Here is a 24,963-nt window from a genome sequence, read left to right as displayed (position 1 = left end):
GCTCTAAATTTTCTGACCTCTCTGGGTTACTTTCTATGGTTAAATTTCCTTCATATTTTCCAAAGGGCTCTAAAAAAAAATCTAGATACTTAATGGCCTCCATCACCATTGTATCTGAATATTTCCCAAGTATTTATGTATCTATACTATTAGTCAATATTATAGAATGAACCAGAAGGCTTATGCTAAGCTAAGAACCAAAAATTCCCAGCATACTTTTGTACTTATGCTAAAGGTGTATCTGTGAATATTTTATTCTCAAGATTAGGTTTTATTGTGTACTTTTAGGTCTTATTCGTAGTTAAATTGTTGGTTTTGTGCCTTGTATGTTCTATTTATTTGCCAAAAGCAAGATGTATGCTCCATTGATTGGTCAAAAGCATGATGTCTAAGCTTTGCCTAGTAGGAACTGTGTGCTGGGAACACTTAACGGTAGGTTTTCAAGGACTAATATTATTTGTACTCTATGATTTATTAACATTTGGAATAATATTGTTTGTAGTTGGCACAGATGTCGTATAACCTGACAAATAAAAACCAGATAAGGAAAAGGGAGTGAGAGGCATGAGTCTTTTTGCTGTCATAAATAAGGGACATATAAGGCCAGGTCTACACTAGAAAGTTAAGCTGACCCAGCTATGTCACTCAGGGGTGCAATTTAGTTAAGACAAGCTAACCCCCAGTGTAGACAGTGCTAGGGTGTCAGAAAAATTCTGCCATTGAACTACCTACCACCTCTTGCGTGGGGGGGCAGGGGGGATTAACTACAGTGATGGAAGAGCCCCTCCCATTGCTGTAGTGAGTGGCTATACTGAAGCGCTACAGCGGTGCAGCTGTACTGCTGTAGCAGTTTAAGTGTAGACACAGCCTAAATATGAGCTGAATTAAGCACACACTTTGGAGCAGACATGCTGAAAACTGCTGCAAAAACTACTTCCCAGGATCATGTAAAGTATTAACCCTTTTTTGTCTGTGCTGATTTCTCTATGATACCAAACTGGGAGGGATTGCAACTGCTTTGGAGGACAGGGTCATAATTCAAAATGATCTGGACAAATTGGAGAAATGGTCTGAGGTAAACCAGATGAAGTTTAATAAAGACAAATGCAAAGTGCTCCACTTAGGAAGGAACAATCAGTTTCACACATACAGAATGGGAAGAGACTGTCTAGGAAGGAGTACGGCAGAAAGGGATCTAGGGGTTATAGTGGACCACAAGCTAAATATGAGTCAACAGTGTGATGCTGTTGCAAAAAAAGCAAACGTGATTCTGGGCTGCATTAACAGGTGTGTTGTGAGCAAGACACGAGAAGTCATTCTTCCGCTCTACTCTGTGCTGGTTAGGCCTCAACTGGAGTATTGTGTCCAGTTCTGGGCACTGCATTTCAAGAAAGATGTGGAGAAATTGGAGAGGGTCCAGAGAAGAGCAACAAGAATGATTAAAGGTCTTGAGAACGTGACCTACGAAGGAAGACTGAAAGAATTGGGTTTGTTTAGTTTGGAAAAGAGACGACTGAGAGGGGACATGATAGCAGTTTTCAGGTATCTAAAAGGGTGTCATCAGGAGGAGGGAGAAAACTTGTTCACCTTAGCCTCTAATGATAGAACAAGAAGCAATGGGCTTAAACTGCAGCTAGGGAGATTTAGGTTGGACATTAGGAAAAAGTTCCTAACTGTCAGGGTGGTTAAACACTGGAATAAATTGCCTAGGGAGGTTGTGGAATCTCCATCTCTGGAGCTATTTAAGAGTAGGTTAAATAAATGTCTATCAGGGATGATCTAGACAGTATTTGGTCCTGCCATGAGGGGACTAGACTCGATGACCTCTCGAGGTCCCTTCCAGTCCTAGAGTCTATGAATCTATGTTCAATCAGGGGCGGCTCTAGCTTTTTTGCTGCCCCAAGCATGGCAGGCAGGCTGCCTTCGGCAGCGCACCTGTGGGAGGTCCCCAGTCCCACGGCTTCGGCAGCACGCCTGTGGGAGGTCCCCGGTCCCGCGGATTTGGTGTACCTGCCACTGAATTGCCGCCAAAGCCACAGGATCGGCGGACCTCCCACAGGCAAGCTGCCGAAGGCAACCTGATTGCTGCCCTCTCAGGGACTGGTAGGCCGCCCCCCGCGGCTTGCCACCCCAGGCACGTGCTGGTGCCTGGAGCCGCTGCTGTTTTCAATAAACCAACTGAGCGAAGGTATCTGACATCTTATCAATAAATAAAATGAACTCATTGATTATCAACAATCCTCACAGCACATGTGGCAAATTGGGAAGTATTATTTTCTCCATCTGAGGGACACTGTTGGTGAGTTGACCAAAGTCCCACAGGCAGTCAGCAGCATAGCTACACTGCAGCTGGGGTTGTGATTTGCAGCTTGTTTAAATCTCAGGTGGGTATGTCTAATCTAGCTAGCTCAGAAACAGTAGTGAGGACATGGCTGCACAAGTCCGCCTGACTCCCCTAAGCATGTGCTTGCTTGTGCAGCCCATCCTGAAGCCTGTGCTGCCATATCTTCACTGTTGTTTTTAGCAAAGTAAAGCTAGAGTACAGCTAGCACAGGTATATCTATGCAAACTGCAGTATAAACATACATCCCCAACTGCAGTGTAGACATAGCCAGGAACTAAATCCAAGTCTCTGTGTCTTAACCACAGCAGCATCCTTCTTTCCTTTCTTTCCATTTTTATTGTTCATTATTTATATAGCACCATAACTGCATAGCTCCTTACAATATGCAGAATGTGTCCTGGGACAGAATGAGTAACAACTTGCCCAACGTAACTTTAACACAGGAAGTCTTCAGGGTTGCTGAGATAAGAACATTATCTCTTGACTTCCAGTACAGTGTTTTAGCCACAAAAGCATCCTCCCACTCTAAATATGCACTTACCACACATACCTTATTAGGCATGCAGTAGCTGAGTAACATGGTTAGTAAAAACATCAGAATAACCCCAATACCTGGATCACAGAAGTATGATCTGTTCCAAGTGCATGTAAAACCCTCATGTCCACTCCTGTATTCATCCAGAAATTGCCATGTCCTTCAGTGTTCCATATTCATCCACACAATACTGCCTGTAGTGCACCTCGGTGGTGCTGTTGGTGAAGGAGCACCACCATACTTTTCTTCTCCATGTCTACAACCAATGCTGTATCAGACACTTACAGTATTTTAACTTCTTATATTTCTAATCTTCAGGTCTCCTAATGGGATTAATTATACGATATGCAACAACACCATCAGACTTTGAAAGTGGAACTGTCTATCCTTGTGAGAAGCTGAAGTTTGGCCCACCCACTCTACTTGTTAATATAACAAATCAAGTATATGAATATCAGTACAAAAGGGAAATCAGCCAACACAACGTTAATGCTCACCAAGGCAATGCAATGCTTCAAAAGGTAAAAGGATTATCCACCGTTATCCTTGTGTGTTATGAAATGAGTTCTTGCTTTATTAACTTATGCCACTGTGAAAGGAGAATCTGTCCCTATTTATAGTGTGATATGGACACTTATTTTGATTTTAGGATGACAAGGGAGGAACAGGAAGGAGAACAGACAGAAAAAGGAAATAAGGTGAATTAGATGTCCAATTGCTATGAAACAGAAAAGAATAATAGTTCACCACTCTGCTGCAGGCAGGATGCTGTGTGTGAACAAAACAATTGCCTGAGTTCTCTGGTATGACCACTTCATCCCCCACAAATATTGGCTTTATCTTGAGAAGATCTGGTCAAATCATATTAGAGCGTGATGGACTCAACACATTTCCCCCCTATTTGCTTTTTATTATAAGAAATTGCCTGTTTTAGTGTTGGGGGGGAGACATTCCTCCTTAGGGCCTCCAGTGGCCTAGCACCAGCTCTGCTCCTAGCTGCTAGGTTGAGTCTGACATAGTTGCAGGCTAAGGGGCAATCTGGCAGCATGGAGAGTTTTCCTTAAGTATCGCAGTAGCATGTGTCTCTAGTGCTTGAAGTGTCACCTTTTGCCTGACATCCAGCTGTGCTCAGATGCAATGAGCAGCCTAGGTTTCAGCATCTTCATCATAGCACTCACTCTGGAGCTGAATAACGGCTATTATGAGAATGGAACTGCATAAATTGCAGCCTTGTCAGGGGATCATCCTCCCCTCTTTCCCCAGCCTGGCACCCCGAAAAGATTCTCTAAAGCCTCAGCTCTGTGGAGTTAGCATTGTGGGTTTCTTCAGGCCACAGGGAGGGGAACATGCTGCAGATGCTACTTCTTCAAACTATGCCTGCGTGATTCACTCCACCTCCACTTTACACTATGCAACAAATGCAAATTCAACAGAATTTAGAAGGTGAAAACAAGCCCCAGAGAGCCTTTCCTGCCTTTGGTTTAAAAATAATAATTAAAAACAATTCTTGCATTTTGGCCTATTTCTTGATTGTTTTGTGCAAACCAAAATTCCCCTTTGACTTCATCATATAAGGTTCCTGAGCCTTTTCAGCACTGATTAGCCTGTGCCATGATTTATAAATATCTTTTTGTTATATCATAGCATTGTTCTGAATAATAAAAATATGCAATTAGGATTTCTGTTGCCTATGGAAATAAGGTTAATCTAATTTACTTACTGACTTAATTCCCATGTTAATATGACATTTGAGACACTCGGTTTAGAAGAGTTAGTGGTAAAAAGTTCTTTCTCCATCTTATTTCCCATAAAGTTGTCAGTGCAGCTAAATTTACCACATCCCATTATCTGCCAGCCGGTTCACATTAGTCTAATAACTCAAAGTAAGCAGAACAGTGTAAAAAAAAAAAAAGTATTTTTTTGCTGAGTTCTCACTTCCTGTTTATCAAATCAAGTTATTTGTTGGTAAGAAGATGGAAGCAATTTTGCAGTCGGGTCTGCTTGCTATAAAGCTAAATAATCCATCTAGTATATTGTAGCCATTTTTTTTAAAGCACTTTATCTGGACAGAGGAGGAGCAAGCAATTATGCTAATGACATGCTGTCACTTTTAAAGATATTAATATAGGAGCACCCCCAGACAGAAGAATGAATTACACAGGCTTATTATAATGTCTTTTGTCTCTCAGTGCTAAGCTGTAAACAGGATTCTATTGCACTGGGAGTTACTTGAAATGAAGTTAAAAAAACAGAACACTATCTCTGCAGGCCTGAATTTGATGGAGAATACAGGCACTATACTGGCAATAGCAAGGCCGACCATTTTTTTATTTTCGTTCAGACCTATGTTCATACTAACATCACTTTTGAGAAATCATTTTAACGAACGTCTTATTTTATAACGAAAATGTACATTGTTTTTCTTCCCCAGTCTTTTGTTTCAAGAAGCAAAACACACAGTAAAAATACATCTGTTTCATACATATAGGACTTGGAATGCACTGAGGAATGCACTTTGTTTGAACTCTAGGCAATATTCCATTTTTATTACATGTCTTTTTGTTTTTCGCAATGGCACTTGTAGAACAAAATGTGTTCCATATGGTGGCCAAAGCAGTGGGCTAGATTCCATCCTGTGTTCTGGCCTCTTTCCACTGCACTTGGACCTGGCTAAACCTGGAAGTGAGAGCTCTCTCTTGGTGTAAATCTGGTTTATAGCAGCTTTCATGTCAACAGTTCAGCCCAGCCTGCTGTAGGGGACATGTCAGGGAGGGAAGGGGTTTTGGGGTCTTCTTCAGAGTGGAATTAGAATGGAACTGTGTTCTGCCAATTCTCAGCTGATGTACGGTCCTTTAGGGACTGCTGCCAGCTGGCGTAAGTCAGAGCAGTACAAGAAGAAATCAAGACAAAATGAAGAGTTCTCTCTTTCTCTTTTGTGCTCAGTGGATTTCTGTGCAGGAGATAATGTGGGCAAGATCCATAAATTCCCATGGTTGTTATGCAAAATCTGTTTTTCCTACCAGCTACACATAAATGTCATACTGAGTTCAAATCCTTAGCATTGTAGTGTTTCATACAGATTAGATAGATTTCATACATATATGAGAAAAAGGGATGTACTTCATTGAAGTCAGTAGATGTATAGCAATTTATACCAGCTGAGGATCTGGCTCAATATAGTTTTATGCCTCAAAATTTTTGCAAAATACTATACATTAAAATGGAATAGGGAAAAATGTTGTTTTGCTTCCTACCTGAAAAAATGTTTTTCAGATAACTTAACTCCACAAATTGCAGGAATGGTGATTATAATAAAGTTATTTCCAAAATTATTAAAATTTGCCACTTTCAATTAACACTTTTTGTCGAAGAGGCCAAGTGCAATGCACAGGGTTAACCCACAAAGTGCTGGCATTTTCCAGATTGTGTGCTATTGTGTGAAGACCAGTGATGGATTATCCAAGGGGCCAACAGGGACCGTGCCCAGGGGCCCCGGCCAATTGCCCCCCCCCCAATAAAATAGGCGCCCCTGCTTCCCTGCAGGTCTTTGAGGGGGTCTGATCAGTCTTCCAGATTGTGTTATCACTTCTGTGGAGTTTGTGCATGGAGTTCACTGAGGAGGGGGCTTAATTCCTTACAGAGTACTTGCAAGCCCCAGATCCTCTCTTTGGTATGTTGGGAAATACAGAAGATTAATTTGATTACTCTGGAGAAGTCCTCTTGGAGTCTCCATTCGGTAAGATATGGGAGTTTCTACCAAGTTCTGAACAGTTCCAAAAACAGTTCCAAATGTCTGGGAGCTCTTGATCCAAACTTTGTTCCTCATCTTCTGTCACAGAGGCGGATTAGGATTTTTGGGGCCCTGGGCCAGAGCAAGTGGGGGGCCCCTCCCCACCCCTTCCACCGGCAGTTCCTCCCAGTGCTCCTGCCAGGAGGGGTTGAGATCCAAAGGCTTGCTCCAACCTCCCCCCCCGGTGCTCCTGCCAGGAGGGAGCAGGGCAAGCCACCATACCCCGATCCTGCTCCTCACCTCCCGGCAGGAGTGCTGGGCAGGCAACAGGAACTGGGTCAGGGCATGGGGTGCCCATTTTTCCAGGCCCCCCAAATTGGCCCGGACCCCATTGGCCCAGGGGCTAATCCACCACTGTCTGTTCAGGTAATGCTTTTGTTCTGTGCTGAATATGGAAGCTTTTTGGTTGTTGAATTTTGAGTTCAGCATCCCATTTTTGAAATTCCATTAAGTTGAACCAGTTTAATCTGTATTGTTGCCGCAAAGATATCCTTATTTGTCTCCCCATCAGAAGTTCTGATGGAGATAGTCCAGATGCAAATGGTGTTGACCAATATGCCTAGGAATGCTTTATATGGGGTCACTGGTTTTTGCAGTGGTCTTTTTAAAGTCTGCACTGCTCTTTCCACCTCCCTGTTATTCTGGGGGCAATGTGGATTCCTCCTACAATGTTCAAAATCAAAGTCCTGTGCAAAATGTAGGAATGCTTTAGAGGTAAATTGAGGCCCATTATCAGATATGCAGACTACAGCAACTCCATGAGGCATAGATATTGACTTTCATTTCTGAATGACCTGTGCCAAGGAACACTGTGTAAGTTTAGCTAAGTCAAAATATCTGGAGAATTAATCGGCTATAATAATGGGAAAAAATAAATCTTGTGGCTATCCACTGCCAAGGTCTTCAGATAGCCTAGGTTACCTAGGGAGGTAGTGGAATCTCCTTCCTTAGAGGTTTTTAAGGTCAGGCTTGACAAAGCCCTGGCTGGGATGATTTAGTTGGGTTTGGTCCTGCTTTGAGCAGGGGGTTGGACTAGATGACCTCCTGAGGTCCCTTCCAACCCTGAGATTCTATGATTCTATGATAGCTCTGTACAGAGTAATGGTTTGGGAGATTTCCCCCCTCCCCCCTTGTTACATATCTCGCAGCCTCTACTGAGGTGTGACTTTGCCTATTCAGACTGGGCCACCACACAGATTGCTAAGCTCATGCTCCACACTTGGTTGTACTTTGGTGTCCCTCCAGGACATTGGAGAGTATCTTTCTGAAATTCGTAGGGATAAGAATGTCCTTTCAGGAGCAGGCTATCTGGCATGTGAAAGGTCATTTTGGTCTTGTCAGTATGGTGGCAGGTCAGTTGGAAATTGACTCCTTTGACCCCACTCTCCTTGGTAGAATAGAGTCTGTTTCTGGCAAGTCTCATGCTTTAGTTAAGCTCCAATTTGCTGAAGTCAGCTGGTAGATACTGGATTTGCTGCAAGAACAAAGTGTAGACTTTGACATCTTTCTCTAAAGCTTTTTCATCTTCCATTGGTGACTGCCCCATTGGGTCTTCTAGATAGCGTTTCTGCTGCTCTGGAATGTGTTCAGTGTTGAAAGAAAATCACATTAGCTATCACCAAAATCTTTGAATCCTAGGTGGATCCCAGTAATGCCACTAAGGGCTTGTGGTCTGTTTCTTTATTAAAACTCCAAGCCAAATGGATATACCCTGAGCTGTTCACAGGCCCAACTGACTGCTAGCACTTCCTTTTCTCCATTTGTGCTATGGGCTCCATTGCTGTGCTGAGACAGGGCTCTGATTCCTTTCTGCTGCAGATTCAACACTTTCCCTGCTCACTCACTACTCTGGCAGCCAGAGATCTCTTTTGTCCTCTACTCCTTCCTCAGAGAGAGAGAGAGATTCATGGACTTCTGACACCATGTCATGTGAAGGTATAAATATAGAGAGCCATGCTTTAAGCAGCAACTAGTGAGCTCCCTAACCAGGAAGTTCCCCCATTTGTTAAGATGTTGTAACACATCCTAGTCCTCTCTGGTAACTGCAGAGAATGAAGAACAGTATGAACACTCCATGCCTGCCAAATCAATCCTTTTGGCAGTTGAGAGACATTGCATGTCTGATTCAAAACCTTTCCCATTAAAAAACAGACAATTTAGGAAAAGCATACCAGGGAGCACATGCTTCTCCAAGCAGCATCTGCTTTCCTATCAACAAAGAATTTTTATGCACAATTTAATTTAATTGGAATTAAACACATAAATACCCATTCATCTGCTGGAATGCAGAACCCAGCATAATTACTCCTTTTCCTGAAAGAAGTAAGAGGTAATATTTTAAATATGTAACGAGGCTTTATTAAAGAGCTTTTACTCCTTGAGTATGACCTACTGCAGTGTCCCTTTGACAATCCAGGCTGCAGCTTGAAGTAAAATTTATTACAGTACTTAAGAAATTCTAGGTGATGTCAAATGACTTTAAAGCTGTTACCAAATGAGTGATCTGAAATAGGCATTTAAATTTAGTTATAGGGTTGCCCAATCCTATGAGATGCTTTGTGCCTTCTGCAAGATGGTGAGCCCTCTCAACACACAGTAATGGTTGTCTACACTTACCGGGGATTGATGTGCAGTGATGGATGCATCAGCAGTCAATTTAGCAGGTCTAGTGAAGACCCTCTAAATCAGGGGTGGGCAAACTTTTTGGCCCGAGGGCCACATCTGGGTGGGGAGATTGAATGTAGGGCTGGGGCAGGGGGTTGGGGTGCGGGAGGGAGTGTGGGGTGTGGGAGGAGGTGGAGTGTACAAGGGGGCTCAGGGCAGGGGGTTAGGCTGTGGCAGGTGGATGGGGTGCAGGCTCCGGCCTGGCGCCGCTTACCTGGAGAGGCTCTGGGGTGGCAGCAGGATGCAGTGGGGCTAAGATAGGCTCCCTGGCCCTGCGCCGCTCCACTCCTGGAAGTGGCTGGCACCACATCCCTGTGGCCACTGGGGGCAGAAGGGGGTGGGCAGAGGCCTCCACACACTGCCCTCACCTGCGGGTATCTCCCCCAAAGCTCCCATTGGCCATGGTTCTCCGTTCCCGGCCAATGGGAGCTGCAGGGGGTGGTGTCTGCTGGTGAAGGCAGCACACAGAGCCCTCTGCCTCCTCCCCCAGGGGCCATGGGGATGTGGTGCTGGCCACTTCTGGGGGTGGAAATCCTGCAGGCTGGATCCAAACCCCCTGACGGGCCGGATCTGGCCCACAGGCTGTAGTTTGCCCACCCCTGCTCTAAATCGACCACAGATCACTCTCCAGTCAACTCCTGCACTCCATCTGAAAGAGAAACACAAGGGGAGTCAACGGGAGAGCATCTCTCATCGACATAGCGTAGTGTGGACCCTGCGGTAAATAGATCTAAGTACGTTGACTTCAGCTACGTTATTCACATAGCTGAAGTTGTGTAACTTAGATCGATCTCCCCCCATAGTATAGACAAGGCCTAAGTCTGTCACTCAGGCCCATATCCACAAAAGGACTTAGGCATTATAGTGCCTAACTTTTAAATTTCTTGTCACCCAGTGGAATTCACAAACCGTGAGTTAATTCCCTAGGCTTCCTGTACAATGTGTTGGGAGGGGAAGGGGGGGAAATGAGAGACCCCAGAGAATGGGAGCCACAAAAGCTAGCCCACTAAGCAGGGATCTAGCTAAACTAGCCAATAGCAGATGGGCGGGGTAGGGCGCGTATCTTAAGTTCCAACCACCTCAGGTGCCTAAATCCAGGTGGGAGGGAAGTATCTATTTCTCCTTGGGAGTCACAGCTGGGAACATTCTCCTGGTGTCAGATGCCCAAGCCATGTCTTGTGTGACAGTGGTGGAGAGGTGGCCTTTCTTATAACCTTTAGCCCTGTGGTTAGGGAATTCACCCAGGGTGTTGAAGACCTCTGTTCAGTTGCTGCCCTCTGCCTGATGTGAAAAAGGGAATTGAACAGAGGTTTCCCACCTATCAGATGAGTGCCCTGACTGCCAGATTAGAGTTACCTTCCCTCTCACCCAGTGCATATTTAATTATTTATATACAGTAGTACATCTTCAACAGGAGCGAGATACTCAGATCAGAAGGTCCCATGGCCCAGTTAGGGCACATACCTCAGAGATGGGAAACCCCTGTTCAAATCCCTTCTTCTCATGATGCAGAGGAAGGAATTGAGCCACATCCTGATTGAGTCCTCTAACCACTGGGCTAAAGGTTCCTCTTTCCCTCCCTGGCTGTTTTGTGTGGAGGTAGGTGTGGTCTGAGCACACCTTTCAGATCAGGCCCCACAGGCAAGACTGGTGGGGCAAAACCTATCTTCACCTGGTTTGAGGCTCGCCCTGGGGCTTAGGCATGAGATAGGCCTGTGGGCACCTGCCTGAGGCAGCAGTGAGCGTGTCCATAGGTGCCTGGGGAACTCTTAGAGAAAATTTAGACATCTAGCAAATTCAGACCCCTACAGGGTTAAGTGGCAGCTGAGCGTGAGTTTTGTGGATTGCAGTGGTGCCTAAAACTGGGCTTTATGCACTGAAGTCCATTTGTGGATCTCGGCCTCAGCACTTTGTAAGATTACTAGACACTTCTGGGGAGTGGATCCTAAAATTTTAAATGCAAGGTCTTGTGGTGCAAATTCCTTTATAAAAAAAACTCCTCAAGAATTTAATAAAAAATGACTCTTCCATTGGTCTTTGGAACCATTTTAATGGAAAAGTATGTCCTTGCTACAGAATTCTGTAGGATGACTCATAAGATCAATAGGAAGGACTTGACTAACCATTATATTTGTAGGTTTTGAGAGTAATTTCTATAAAACCCAAATGGTTTCATCCTATCAAATGCTATAGGACTGAACACCTTCTGCACAGACTGAGTACCCACAGCTACCCCGGAAGTCAGTGCACTGAGGGTGCCAAGCACCTTGCAGGACTGGAGCTACTCCCATTTGTTCATAGGTTTAACTTTGTTTGTGATTAAGGGTATGACTATACATACAGCACTGCAGCAGCGTAGCTGTACCAGTGCAGCTGTGCCGTTGCAGCAGTCTGGTGAAAAACGCTCTATGTGGTGGGAGAGAGCTCCCCCATCGACATAAAAATCCACCTCTGTGAACGGCATAAGCTATGTTGGCGAGAGATGCTCTCCCGCCAACGTAGCTCTGTGCACACACACGCTTATGTCGGTGTAATTTGTTGCTCGGGGGGGTAGAATATTCACAATGAATAACCCTCTGAAAGAAAGCAAAGAACCAGGGCCGTCCTTAGGATTTATGGTGCCCTAGGCGAGATTATTAAACTGGTGCCCCTGTGCCTGATCTGCTCTTAGCAACACAAATATAAGCATACAGTATTGGAAAACTTGCCACATTCACGTTATTAAAACCAGTTTAACTTAATTAAGCACACTGTAATGCTGATGCACTAGCACTAAAGAAGTAGCACTATAGAAAAAATTCTGATTTGACAGAATGATGCAAATATAATTTTTTTAATTTGTCAAAATTTTATTGGAAATTTATATGAAGAGGTATTGAAACAAAGATTTGTTTTTAATTAAAAGCAATCTTTCTGGCTTTTTTGGCTGCAAAATCAGTTTAATAAGCTGGGTTTCCAAACAGTGGGAAAATATAACCCTAGTTTTACTGCTAGGTAAAGCATAAAGTGATCAAAATGAAGTCAGCACAGAATCATCTCATCTAGATTAAGGTAGCACAGAAATGTTACAGAAGTCCTATTGTGCCTTATTTTGTTTGGAAAGACATTAGCAATAGCAGCACATTCACATGATAAAATACATGATAAATCACTGCCTCTAAAGTTCCATCAAAAACTGACATTTTCACAGCTCTAGCATGATCTGCTGTACAGATTCTTCACAAGGAAGTGTCCCTGGCCTTTTAAACTCATATTAACTATGTATTTACTTTATGAAAGTTGTAGAAAACATTGTGAAAACGTAAAACATTGGCTGCCCAACTTCTGGGCTGGCAAAAGCTATACTGACTCACAGGAAAAAAAAAAAAAAAGCAGGAGAATCTTAGTACAACATATGGTCAGTCTATACCAGGGGTCGGCAACCTTTCAGAAGTGATGTGCCAAGTTCACTGTAATTTAAGGTTTCTCGTGCCAGTAATACATTTTAACGTTTGTAGAAGGTCTCTCTCTATGTGTATATTATATAAATAAACTATTGTTATTATCTGAGGTCCTACTCAGGCCACTGCCAGCTGAGTAAATGGAACCCCAGACCGGCAGCGGGCTGAGTGGGACTGGTGGCTGGAACCCTAGACAAGGATCCCAGGCCCTGCTCAGCCCGCTGCTGGTCTGGGGTTCTGACCACCAACTCCTGCCAGGCAGGATCCCGGCCGCCAACCCCCTTCAGCCCACTACCAGCCTGGGGTTCTGCTCACCCAGGCTGGCAGGAGCCAGACAGGGGCTGGCGGCTGGGCTCCTGACTGGCAAGGGGCCGGCAGCCGGAACACCGGAGTAGCAGTAGGCTGAGAGCTGCCGGCACCCCAGACTGGCAGCAGACTGAGCCACTCAACCCCCCACCGGCCCTGCTCAGCCCGCCACCAGCCCACTCAGCCTGCTGCCGGCTGAATGAATGGAACCCCAGGCTGACAGCAGGTTGAGTGGTTCAACCGGCCTGCTCAGCCCGCTGCCAGCCTGGGGTTCCTTGGGGGTCCCCAGGCCAGCAGCAGGTGCTGAGTGGGGCCAACGACCGGTATCCCAGCTGGCAATAGGGCAGCAGCCGGAACCCCAGAGCAGTGATGGGCTGAGCCGCTCAGCCTGCCGCTGCGTACCATCAAAAATCAGCTCACCTGCCACCTTTGGCGCGTGTGCCATAGGTTGCTGACCCCTGCTTTATACATTAGTAAGGAGATGAACATACCGGTATTACAGTTGTTGGAGGGCTCTTATCAGGAGTAACAGGCTATGGGAAAGTCAGTCAACATTTTTTGTTTCTCTGATGAAAACTGGCCCACTCCCTGCCTCAAACCAAATCTGTCACTAATAATTGTCAACAACTTAATTTTCTGTTTTTGGCTAAGATATTGATTTTTTTTTTTTAAATATCGAAATTGGATTCAGGATTGTTAGCAAGAATTTTTGGCAAACAAAGTTATTAAATGACAATCTAAATGGCAACACAGTACTGCTTTCATGCTTGGCTCACCCCAGCCTGCTGGTCCAACAGCTGCAGTAGACCCCAAAATCCACCTCTTGGGGTGCAGAGTGGCAACAGCAGCAGCAAACCCTCAGGTCCAATCACATGCCAATGGGCACCACCACCAGCCTTACGGACCATGGTGAAGTTAGCACAGCATCTGATCTCAGGGACAGGTCACCCATGGAGCCACTGCAGCTCATCCTGCCCAGTGCAGCTCCCCCTGGATGAGATGAATCGCTGCCAGCCTGGGGGAGAGATGCACTCCCCAGCTAGGGTGCCCAGATCCAGATGTCCTGATTTTATAGGGCCAGTCCCGATATTTGGGGCTTTGTCTTATATAGACACCAATTACCCCCACCTAGAGTGACCAGACAGCAAGTGTGAAAAATCAGGACAGGGCGTGGGGGTGGGGGGGGGGTAAAAGGAGCCTATATAAGAAAAAGACCCCAAAATTGGGCCTGGCCCTATAAAATAGGGACCTCTGCTCACCCTACCCCAACCCCCTGTCTTGATTTTTCACACATCTGGCTAACCCCAGCCCAGCCCTGTGTGACATTCCAATCCTGGCAGAGGAAGTGATTTACTTTCACTTTCATTCCTCAGCAGGCAGCCAGCCTCCTCCCCCCCACCTACCCCCCAGCACCTCACCGAACCCAGCCCTGACGGAGGGGAGGGAGGAGAGAGAGGGATGCTCCTGGGGAGGAGGGAGAAAGGAGGGGGTGCTCCATGGGGCAGGGGGGGGAGAAGAATGGATGTTATGGGGGACAAGGATACTGGTTCCAGAGCCGCAAAGCCTGCCTCACCTCACCTCAGCCAGGGAGAAAGAGTCACACTCACAGGTGAGTTCCTTCCCCACCCCTCCTCCTTCCCCTTCCCAGAGACCCCAGCAGCCAATCCCCTCCCTCAGACTGTGCTGCATTCGGCTCTCTCTAGGACCCAGCTGCCTGCTCTTACATGCTCCACTGCTTCCCCTCTGTCCCGGCTCCCAGCAGAGTGGTGCCCCAAGACCTAGTGGTGCCCTAGGCGGCTGCCTATTCTGCCTATGCCTAAGGACGGCCCTGCAAAGAACCTTCCAGCAATGATCAGGGTTTGACTCCAATCCTAGATATGGTGCGGTTGACCATTGCGCTCACTTGCACACAAATACAGTCAGAGATTTTTCAAGCTATGCAGTGAGGCATGCCTGAATATCTGAGTGGAGAATCACACCTGAAGAATAGTAAAGATTATGCCGTGACATCTGGCAAAACTAGCTCCCGAAATGTTCATAGAATAAAATCAACAACAAGAACATTTTTAAAGTAGATAAGCTATTTTAAATACAAATGCTGAGCCCTGGCACCTCTAGCTTGGCATTTCATAACTCTGACACTTCTGGGCATGCCATGTCAATTATGAAAGTACAAAAATCACTTGAGCCCTGGCACATCTTTCATTACAAACTAAGCAATGGGCTGGATGAACCTCAAAAAAGGTCTGAATTGAATTTGGACCCCAATGTTCAGATCTTTATACTAAATGTATTTGAACTCATTGAAACTATAGGCTCTGAAAAATTGAACTGGAAGTTTCACGAGAACAGGTTTCTTCACAAGATTATTGGTGCCTCCTATACTTGTTGGGTCACCTACTGTTCTACTGGTATGTTGGTCCTTCTGTTCCTCATCCTAAAGCAGAACTGAGGAGCATAGGATTGTGTGACAATTGAAAAAAAGGTCACTAATTATTCCTGAACCTGCAGAAAGGTCCCATTCAAAGTTGGGGCACAGATTCTTATTTTGTTTGATTCTTTTCACCCAATGCCATAAGTAATACTCTCTGTATATGCTCATAGGGTGAAATTCACCCTAAAGCAAAGGGCCCATGCAGGAACCTCCGCATTGCCTAATCCCTTGAGTAGGGCTAGGGGACATATACTGTATTTTTATTGCGATTTAAGGCCAGAAGGGACCACCATGAGCTATTCTGACTTCCTGCATAACACATGGGTAGCTCTCCACCCCATCTCTGTGAGGAAGCTCCATATGGGACCCAAATGGTGCTAAGCAGAGACTTGAGTGGGTTTGACAGTCCAGGGTTACACAGATCCAGGGGCCTAATAGCTTGCATAAGGGTGTATGGAGTAACAGCTGCTTCTATCCCAGTTTAGAGGCAGGAAAGGCTGGATTGTAGAATAGTGGCACAGCCCTGGTTTGGGGAGTGAATAGTGGACTGCTCATTGCCCCATACAAAGCCTGCTTACTCTGGCTCCATGCAGAATAGATGAATCTCATCCATTGAACATGGAGAATATAATGTAACCCCCTGCTGCTTCCGAGACAGACCACTTTTTCCTCACAAGGTGGCATACTAACGGCCATGATGGAGTTAGTCCCTCTCAGATTTCCACACACAATGATGTGTTGCATCTCCAGCAGTGCAGAGGATAAATAAGCTGTTGTCTCATAGGGATAGATGAGTGCCACTGAGAGGATATTTCAGTTTCATTGCCATGGCAGTTTTTCCTGCACTATCAGTACAGATGGGAACAGAAATGATAATGGAGAGCTACAGGATGCTATTGGTAAATTAGTTGAACTGTTAATAATTAAGCACATTAAAAGCCCTCTAATTGAATATACTCTCCTAAAAGAAACAGCAAAGCATCTGAGGTTTAAAGGAAAGGCTTCCTAGTACACGTGCGATTTCAACATATTCCCACCAAGCAGATCTCTTGCCGAAAGGGCAGATTCACATCTTGGCAAAACTACATTTTACTGTCAAGTAGAATGTTCCTAGTTCACCTTAATGTAGTTCTTTTCAAACATGAGTACCTTAAGATATATTAGGAACCTTTCAGTTCCTGTCCTCGGTGCCCATCTGCGGGAATTACAGCTCAGTACTTCGGTGCACAGTTCTATTCATTCCCCTATAGTTCAAACTGCCCTTGCTTAGACAATGCTAAGGGGCTAATTTTGCCTGCAGGACCTTTATGCCTGGAGATGATGTGAGATTGAGAGAACCCAACTTCACCCTTCGAACCCAAATTGAGTTTGCAGTACATGCAGTCAGAAAAAAAAATCTCCTACATAAGTATTTTTCTATGGAATCTAGAGAAATGAATATTAAACAGTTACACAGGCTCTTTTCCAAACAGCTATGTTTGGGGAAAATTTTAAAACTGAATCTGCTAACCAGCTGCTCCAGTGACTGAGCTGGAAACTTTTTACTAGAAGGGGTGAATTAGAGTATCATTGGCATCATAGAAACTTGGTGGAATGATGCAAATAAATAGGACATGGTTAACACCAGGGTAAAAAATACATAGGATTGATAGACTAGGTCATGCTGGTGGGGGAGGGCATTATATGTGTAAGAAAGCATAGAGTCAAATATAGTAAAAATCTTAAATGACTCAAACTGTACCATAGAAAGGATAGAAATTCCATGCTTGAATAATAAGAGAATAGCAATAGGAATACACTACCGGCCACCTGACCAGGATGGTGACAGTGATTGTGAAATGCACAGGGAGATCAGAGAGGCTACAAAAACAGAAAACTCACTAATAATGGGGCATTTCAACTATCCCCCTATCGACTGGGAACATGTCACCTCAAGATGGGATGCAGAGATAAAATGTCTAGACACCATTAATGATTGCTTCTTGGAGCAGCTAGTCCTGGAATCCATAAGGGGAGAGGCAATTCTTGATTTAGTCCAAAGTGGTGCACTTAAGAGATGAATATAGCTGAGCCGCTCAGTAATAGCTACCATACTGTAATTAAATTTAACATTCTTAAGGGGAGGGGGAAGACCAAAGAAACCCATCACAGTAGCATTTAACTTGAAAAGGGGGAACTACAGAAAAATGAGGAAGGTGGTTAAATGGAAATTAAAAGGAACAGTCACAAGAGTGCAACTTTTTAAAAACACCATAATAGAGACGCAAACTAGATTCCCTAAATAAAACAAAAACAAAAACCCACCACCAGTAAGAGAGCCAACAAATTCTACCATGGCTAAACAACAGAGGAATAGAGACAGGTTCAAGACAAAAAGACATCCTTTACAAATTGGAAGTCAAATCCTATTGAGGCAAATAGAAAGGAGCATAAACTCTGGCAAGTCAAATATAAGTAAAAGTATAACTAGCTGGGCGAAAAAAGAATTTGAAGAGCAACTAGCAAAAGGCACAAAAACTAACAGCAAAAAAATGAAGTACCTCAGAAGCAAGAAGCTTGCTAAACAATCAGTAGGGCCACTGGACAATCAAGGGGCTAAAGGAGTACTTAGGGAAGACCAGGCAGTTGCAGAGAAGCTAAATACATTCTTTACATGAGTCCTCATTGCAGAGGATGTGAAGGAGATTCCCACATCTGAGCCATTCTTTTTAGGTGATAATCTGAGGCACTGTCCCAGAATGAGGTGCCAATAGAGGAGGTTTTAGAATAAATGTAACAGTAAGTCACCAGGACCAGATGGTATACACCCAAGAGTTCTGAAGGATCTCAAATATGAAATTGCAGAACTACAAACTGTAGTATGTAACCTATTGTTTAAATCTGCCACTGTATGCCGTGCTTAATTTTGTGCTGGGGCTTGCCAGGGCTCAGCTCTAGCACCTCTAGGGTTGGCAGTTCATAGCTCCGGCACCTCTGGGCTTGCCACATCAGTTATGAAAGTAAAAAAAAATTGCTTGAGCCCGAGCACCTCTTTCATTACAGCATTGGCCGTATGAGATAACTGGTGGATAGCTAATGTGATGCCGATTTTAAAAAATGTCTCCAGAGGCAATCCTGGCAGTTACAGGCCGGTAAGCCTAACTTCAATACCTGGCAAATTGGTTGAAACTATAGTAAAGAACAGAATTATCAGACACATAGATAAGTATGATATGTTGGGGAAGAGTCCACATGGCTTTTGTAAAGGGAAATCATGCCTCACCACTCTATTAGAATTCTTTAAGGGCATCAACAAATATGTGGATAAGGATGGCCCAGGGGATATGGTGTTCTTGGACTTTCAGAAAGCCATTGACAGAATCCCTCACCAAAGACTCATAAGCAAAATAGGAAGTCATGGGGTAAGAAGGAAGGTTCTGTCATGGATCAGTAACTGGTTAAAAGATAGGAAACAAAGGGTAGAAATAAATGGCCAGTTTTCACAGTGGACAGAGATAAATAGTGATGTCCCCCAAAGATCTGTACTTGGACAAGTTCTACATATTCATAAATGATCTGGAAAAAGAGGTTCACAGTGAGGCGGTGAAGTTTGCAGATGATACATAATTAGTCAAGATAGTTAAGTCCAAAGCTGCCTGCCAAAAGTTACAAAAGGGATCTCTCAAAACTAGGTGACTGGGCAACAAAATGGCAGATTAAATTCTGCATTAATAAATGCAAAATAATGTATGTTGGAAAACATAATCCCACCTATACATACAAAACAATGGGGTCTAAGTGAGCTGTTGCCTCTCAAGAAAGAGATCTTGGAGTCATTGTGGATAGTTTTCTGAAAACAGCTGCTCAGTGTGCAGAGAAAATCAAAAAGGCTAACAATGTTAGGAACTATTAGGAAATGGATACATTATAAGACAGAAAATATCATAATATCACTATATAAATCCATGGTTACTGGCTAGATGAACCATTGATCTGACCCAGTATTGTCATTCTTATGGGGCTTTTTATTATTAACATTGGTAAAGCAAAATAAAAAGTAAATAAGCATAAGCAAAGATGGAGAATATCCTCCCATGAGAGGGAAGATCTACTTTATTTGGAACAAGGAAACACAAGAAGGAGTAGGACGGTATTGTCCCATTTTACAGGTGGGAAACTGAGGCACGGGGTGACTTTCCAAAAATCACGGATGAAATCTGTGGCTTAGCCAGGAGTCAAAGACAGAACTCCTGAGTCCCCAGTCCACCACCAAACCTACTAGGCCATCTAGTTCATTACTCTTCTTAACATATAAAATGTAATTTGCCTGTGTTCTGAACAGAGCACTACTTATTTCTTATGCTTAATATTTTTTTTAACCTTGAATATCACATGCAGTTCTGGTTGTCCCATCTCAAAAAAAAAATTGGAATAAGTACAGAGAAGGGCAACAAAAATGATTGAACAGCTTCCATCTGAGGAGAGATTAAAAATATGGGGACTGTTCATCTTAGAAAAGACATGATTAAGAGGGGATGTGATAGAGGTCTATAAAATCATGAATGGTGTGGAGAAGTGAATATGGAAGTGTTATTTACCCCTTAATATAACAGACAAATCAGGAGTCACCCAATGAAATTAATAGGCAGTAGGTTTAAAACAAACATAAGGAAGTACTTCTTCACACAATGCAGTCAACCTATGGAACTCTTTGTCAGAGGATGTGGTGAAGGCCAAGACTATAACAGGGTTAAAAAAAGAAGTAGGTAAGTTCATGGAGGATAGGTCCATCAATGGCTATTAGCCAAGATGGTCAGGGATGCAACCCCATCCTCTGGGTGTTCCTAAGCTTCTGACTGCCAGAAGCTGAGATGGGACAATAGGAGATGGATCACTCCATAAGTGCCCAGTTCATTCCCTCTGAAGCATCTGGCACTGGTCACTGTTGGGAGACAGGTTACTGGCTAGATGAACCATTGATCTGACCCAGTATTGTCATTCTTATGGGGCTTTTTATTATTAACATTGGTAAAGCAAAATAAAAAGTAAATAAGCATAAGCAAAGATGGAGAATATCCTCCATGAGAGGGAAGATCTACTTTATTTGGAACAAGGAAACACAAGAAGGAGTAGGACGGTATTGTCCCATTTTACAGGTGGGAAACTGAGGCACGGGGTGACTTTCCAAAAATCACGGATGAAATCTGTGGCTTAGCCAGGAGTCAAAGACAGAACTCCTGAGTCCCCAGTCCATCACCAAACCTACTAGGCCATCTAGTTCATTACTCTTCTTAACATATAAAATGTAATTTGCCTGTGTTCTGAACAGAGCACTACTTATTTCTTATGCTTAATATTTTTTTTACAAAAATATCTAAATATTGTACTATATGCACACGCAGCAGGGAACTCTAAACTAGTATTTATTCAGATAATAACTCTGAGTAATTTGTCCAGTTTCCACACTTTTGAGAGTAACTTATTAAGCCTGACACCGTGATTAATCCTGATTTTAAAATGGCCTGACTCTCACTTAAAACCTTCCATAACAAACTGAATGGCTGCTTTACTTTTTCCTTACTCAATATCTTTGTCTTTTCTGGCAGATGACATTTGATCCTTCGATCTTCTTCAATGTTTTACTGCCACCCATTATATTTCATGCTGGATATAGTTTAAAGAAGGTAAGTGATTTCTCTCTTAACTTACAGAAGGTGGGTTGCTCTGATGGCTACTTTGTAGTGCCACTGTTACATTGGTGGGGAGAAGAATCTAAGTAATGGTCAGTTTGAAATTCTTTTGCATGGTAATTATTTAGGCCATTTGATATCAGAGAAGAGAATGAAAAATAACTGTTTAAGACTTCAAACCCATGGGCCTGATTCTGCTCTCTGTTACGCTTCTGTAAGGCTCTGATCTTGCACTTCAAAGTGTGAGTGGATTGCTGTGCCCATGCAAGGCCCCTTTGAAGTCAGTGAGGCTCCACATGTGTGCAGCAGTCCTCCTACCATGCAGAATTGGGACCTACATCTGTGTAAGTGAGGGGATTCATTGTAATATTTACATAGGTCATTAAGAACCTGAGCTTTCATTATGATCACTAACTGTTTCATACATGAATATGCAAATCATACTTGAGATGCAGGAAGGGAAGAGCCGTGACATATAGACACTGACAGAACTTGAGTGGGTCTTAGATCATATTTTAAAAGCGTATTTGAAGCCTGTGGTTTGTTTGTTTTTCCAATTCTGAAGAACTACTATAGCAACTGCCAGAATGGCTTGAATGGGACTCCTAAAATCGGTGTCTGAACTTGAATTTAGGTTTCTAAGATGAACTCTGCTAAATTTGACATTGTATTTTTCACACTTTGTTTCCCCAGAGACATTTTTTTCGTAATTTAGGATCCATTTTAACATATGCCTTTTTGGGAACTGCCATCTCTTGCATTGTTATAGGGTAAGTGAAATTCACATCCTATTATTCTTGTTCAAGTTTAAGATTAGTCGATTTTCCTGATAAAAGGGCACATGATTTACTGCACCGGTGTTAGTCTAATATGAAGGCATTTTCCTACATATCTATTCATGACTTTCCTAAACAACGAAGTTCTATCTTCAGGTGAGGTTGAGATGGAAAATTCAAGATGCAGTCATGGTATAGGCTGAACCCTTTCTTTGAGACACTCACTATCTTACACACTTGGGCCCTAATTTGTGATCTTTCTATAGGCACAGGCTGCCTTTTACAGTCATGTAGCATTAACATTTTATCTGTCCTGCAAGAAGGGAGCATTCGCCTTGGGGAACACAAAACTCTTTACTGGCATTCTGTTTATAGGACAAGAAATCTCCAGGAAGACAGGAGGAATTTTAAGGTTCTTGAACTGTAGCGGATATCCAGTATCATCTGTGGAAAACAGATTAGAGTCAATGTGACAATGAAACAAGCTTCAGCCCTGGTCGTGTAGGAAAATTCCCACAGCAGTAAAAGGCAAATAACTGGTTCTGAACCAAGGTTCCTTCAATGAGCTCTGCACCTGCACAGAGCCCTGCTGAAGCTAACGGAACTCCTTACAGGGGTCTGCCTATGCAGAGCTCATTTCAGGGTTAGGACCTAAGACTTCATTAGCCATCTGTCTGGGATTGTGTGGAGTTGAAGGAGGAGGGCTTATTTTACAGGTTATAAGTTTGGGAATTTACTGAGGTTCAACTTTCAGGTTAGCGGCTCATTGAAACTTGTAGGTTACCTGAGATCCTGGTCTGTGTAACTCTTAAATGAACCGTTTAAGTTATTCAGCCTGGTACGCAAGGATTTATGGTAGCACTTCAATTTTATGCATGTGCTTTAATTTAGAAGTGATCAGACTTCTGAACCTAGGCAGAGGGCTTTCAAATTATGAAAGCAATTAACTTTGACTCCTATCTTCTTGCTTTTTTATAACAGATCTTAAGTAAAGTTATATGTGTGCAGTCAAAATATATGTTCCTTTTCAACATCATCATAAGACAGAACTTTCACATTTAATGTCAATTCAGTATTACGAAAACATCAGTGACTGATGGATTAATCTGTAATTCAAAGTTTAATACTTGTAAAAACTATCCTTTCAATGGAAGCAAGACAAAAATGGGTATCTTGACATCAGAGTTAACTTTCTTGTCATCTTAGTAAGATTCAAAGTAGCCAACAGCACAGACAACTTGCATGTACTATAAAAAACCCCATCATCACCTGGATTTTTTGGTTTTTATTATACTGCATGCTTTGATCACTCAGAATTTCACTGACAGTAGAGAGAAATGTAATCATCATGCTCCAAAAGCACAGGTCCGTGCCACATGAGCTGAAGAAGCATCTGGGTTAGCCGGTAGCTGTGCAGCTCCTGTCACAGTTGAGTATCAGAGGGGTAGCCGTGTTAGTCTGGATCTGTAAAAAGTGACAAAGAGTCCTGTGGCACCTTATAACAGAAGTATTGGAGCATAAGCTTTCATGGGTGAATACCCACTTCGTCAGATACATGTGGGTATGTCACAGTTGAGCGGTTCTGATTCCCTGTAGTAGAGGGCAGAGATACACAAGCACACCAGGAAGTTTCTTACAGTGTGAACAGTTAGACAAACACTTAGCTGGTGTAAATTGGCTTCAATGGAGCTATGCCGGTTTATATCAGCTAAGAATCTGGCCCAAAGTATCTGGGTTAATGTGTACTTCCCCACGTGGGTGAATGTAATATGTATATACAAGAGGCTGAATAATTTTTAAGATCGGTGCTACAGTGTATGCAAGTAACAGCAGCTGTATATCTGGAACCTGGAGAACTTAAGTGAGGAAGCTTGTTAAAATGGCATGCTAGGGATAAGAACTTTTGGGTCTTATATGTGAAAATATCATTTATGTGGCATCAGGACTAATGGAAAAATCGCCAAAGGTCTGGACTTCCATTTAGATGTTTATCTGAATTATTTCAACTTTCAAGGTTTCCTCCACCTTGTTACTACTGGAGCTGGTTGATTAATATTCACTAAATAATGTTCAAAATAATGTTCAAAATTTTTTGCCAGATAATGCTGGCTTTTATTTTTTTATGTAAATTATTTGATGAATATTTAGAAAATGACTATGCCAAGTTGTAGTTAGCTCCCTCCCTCCCTGCAACAGTCTCCTCATTGCCTCCTCCCTGGAGTCTTGTTCCAGGGTCCAGCAGTTCTGCCAACCTCTCTGGGTCTGGATACCTCTCCTTTTGAATGTCTTCCCAACTCCCGCTCATTCCCCATGTACAACTTATCACTCTAACTCTCCTTACCCAACATCCCTTTCTCTAACTCAGGGTTTCTCAAACAGGGGTCGCTGCTTGTGCAGGGAAAGCCCCTGGCGGGCCGGACCAGTTTATTTATCTGCCCCGTCCGCAGGTCTGGCAGATCGCAGCTCCCACTGGCTGCAGATCGCTGCTCCGGGCCAATGGGAGCTGCTGGAAGCGGTGTGGGCCAAGGGACTTACTGAGCTTGATTGAAAAGAAAGGAGGGATGGGGAGCATGCAACAGAGTGCCAGGCCTGCTTGTTCCTGCAATAGAATTCTCCAAAGTTTGACTGGGGGTTGGTGCTGGCGAATTCAGGGGACGTTATATGTATATGTACATTTCAGAGTATTTTGTCCTGGTTTCTAATGGAATCACTCACCACCCCTGGACTTCATAAGTCTGCCTGGGTCATGCAGTGATAAAAGCACATAACAATGTGACTTTTTTACTCTATCATGGAGGTAACGCTTACCAAGTTTGTTCTGTTACACTGTGTAAATTATAGACTGTTACAGCTGGCTCAGTGACTGGACTCTGGCCGATTTTAAGAGAAACAATAGATAACTGTGGGAGTGGGAATAATTATGTGCATTTTTATGATATTTTAATGCATCTTAATAACTTAATACAACTTTGAAAACTCAATGAAATGGATCCTTCTAGTAGAAA

The 24,963-nt window shown here is 43.5% G+C and overlaps 1 protein-coding gene across 3 annotated transcripts in view; it reads left to right on the top strand.

The window, feature by feature from the left end:
• The window catches only part of SLC9A9 (solute carrier family 9 member A9), a 354,635-nt gene that overhangs the window by 30,902 nt on the left and 298,770 nt on the right, over positions 1–24,963 (top strand). For all 3 annotated transcript variants that reach the window (XM_045030881.1, XM_045030879.1, XM_045030880.1), the window contains 3 exons: positions 3,198–3,400; positions 21,099–21,176; positions 21,876–21,952. In XM_045030881.1, coding sequence (XP_044886816.1) covers positions 3,206–3,400; positions 21,099–21,176; positions 21,876–21,952 — 350 coding nt within the window. In that variant the 5' untranslated portion in view covers positions 3,198–3,205. The remainder of the gene's footprint in view (positions 1–3,197; positions 3,401–21,098; positions 21,177–21,875; positions 21,953–24,963) is intronic.

The sequence above is a fragment of the Mauremys mutica genome, chromosome 9 (genome assembly GCF_020497125.1).
Source record: "Mauremys mutica isolate MM-2020 ecotype Southern chromosome 9, ASM2049712v1, whole genome shotgun sequence".
Taxonomy (NCBI): Eukaryota; Metazoa; Chordata; order Testudines; family Geoemydidae; genus Mauremys; species Mauremys mutica.
This window is presented reverse-complemented; position numbering and strand designations above follow the sequence as displayed.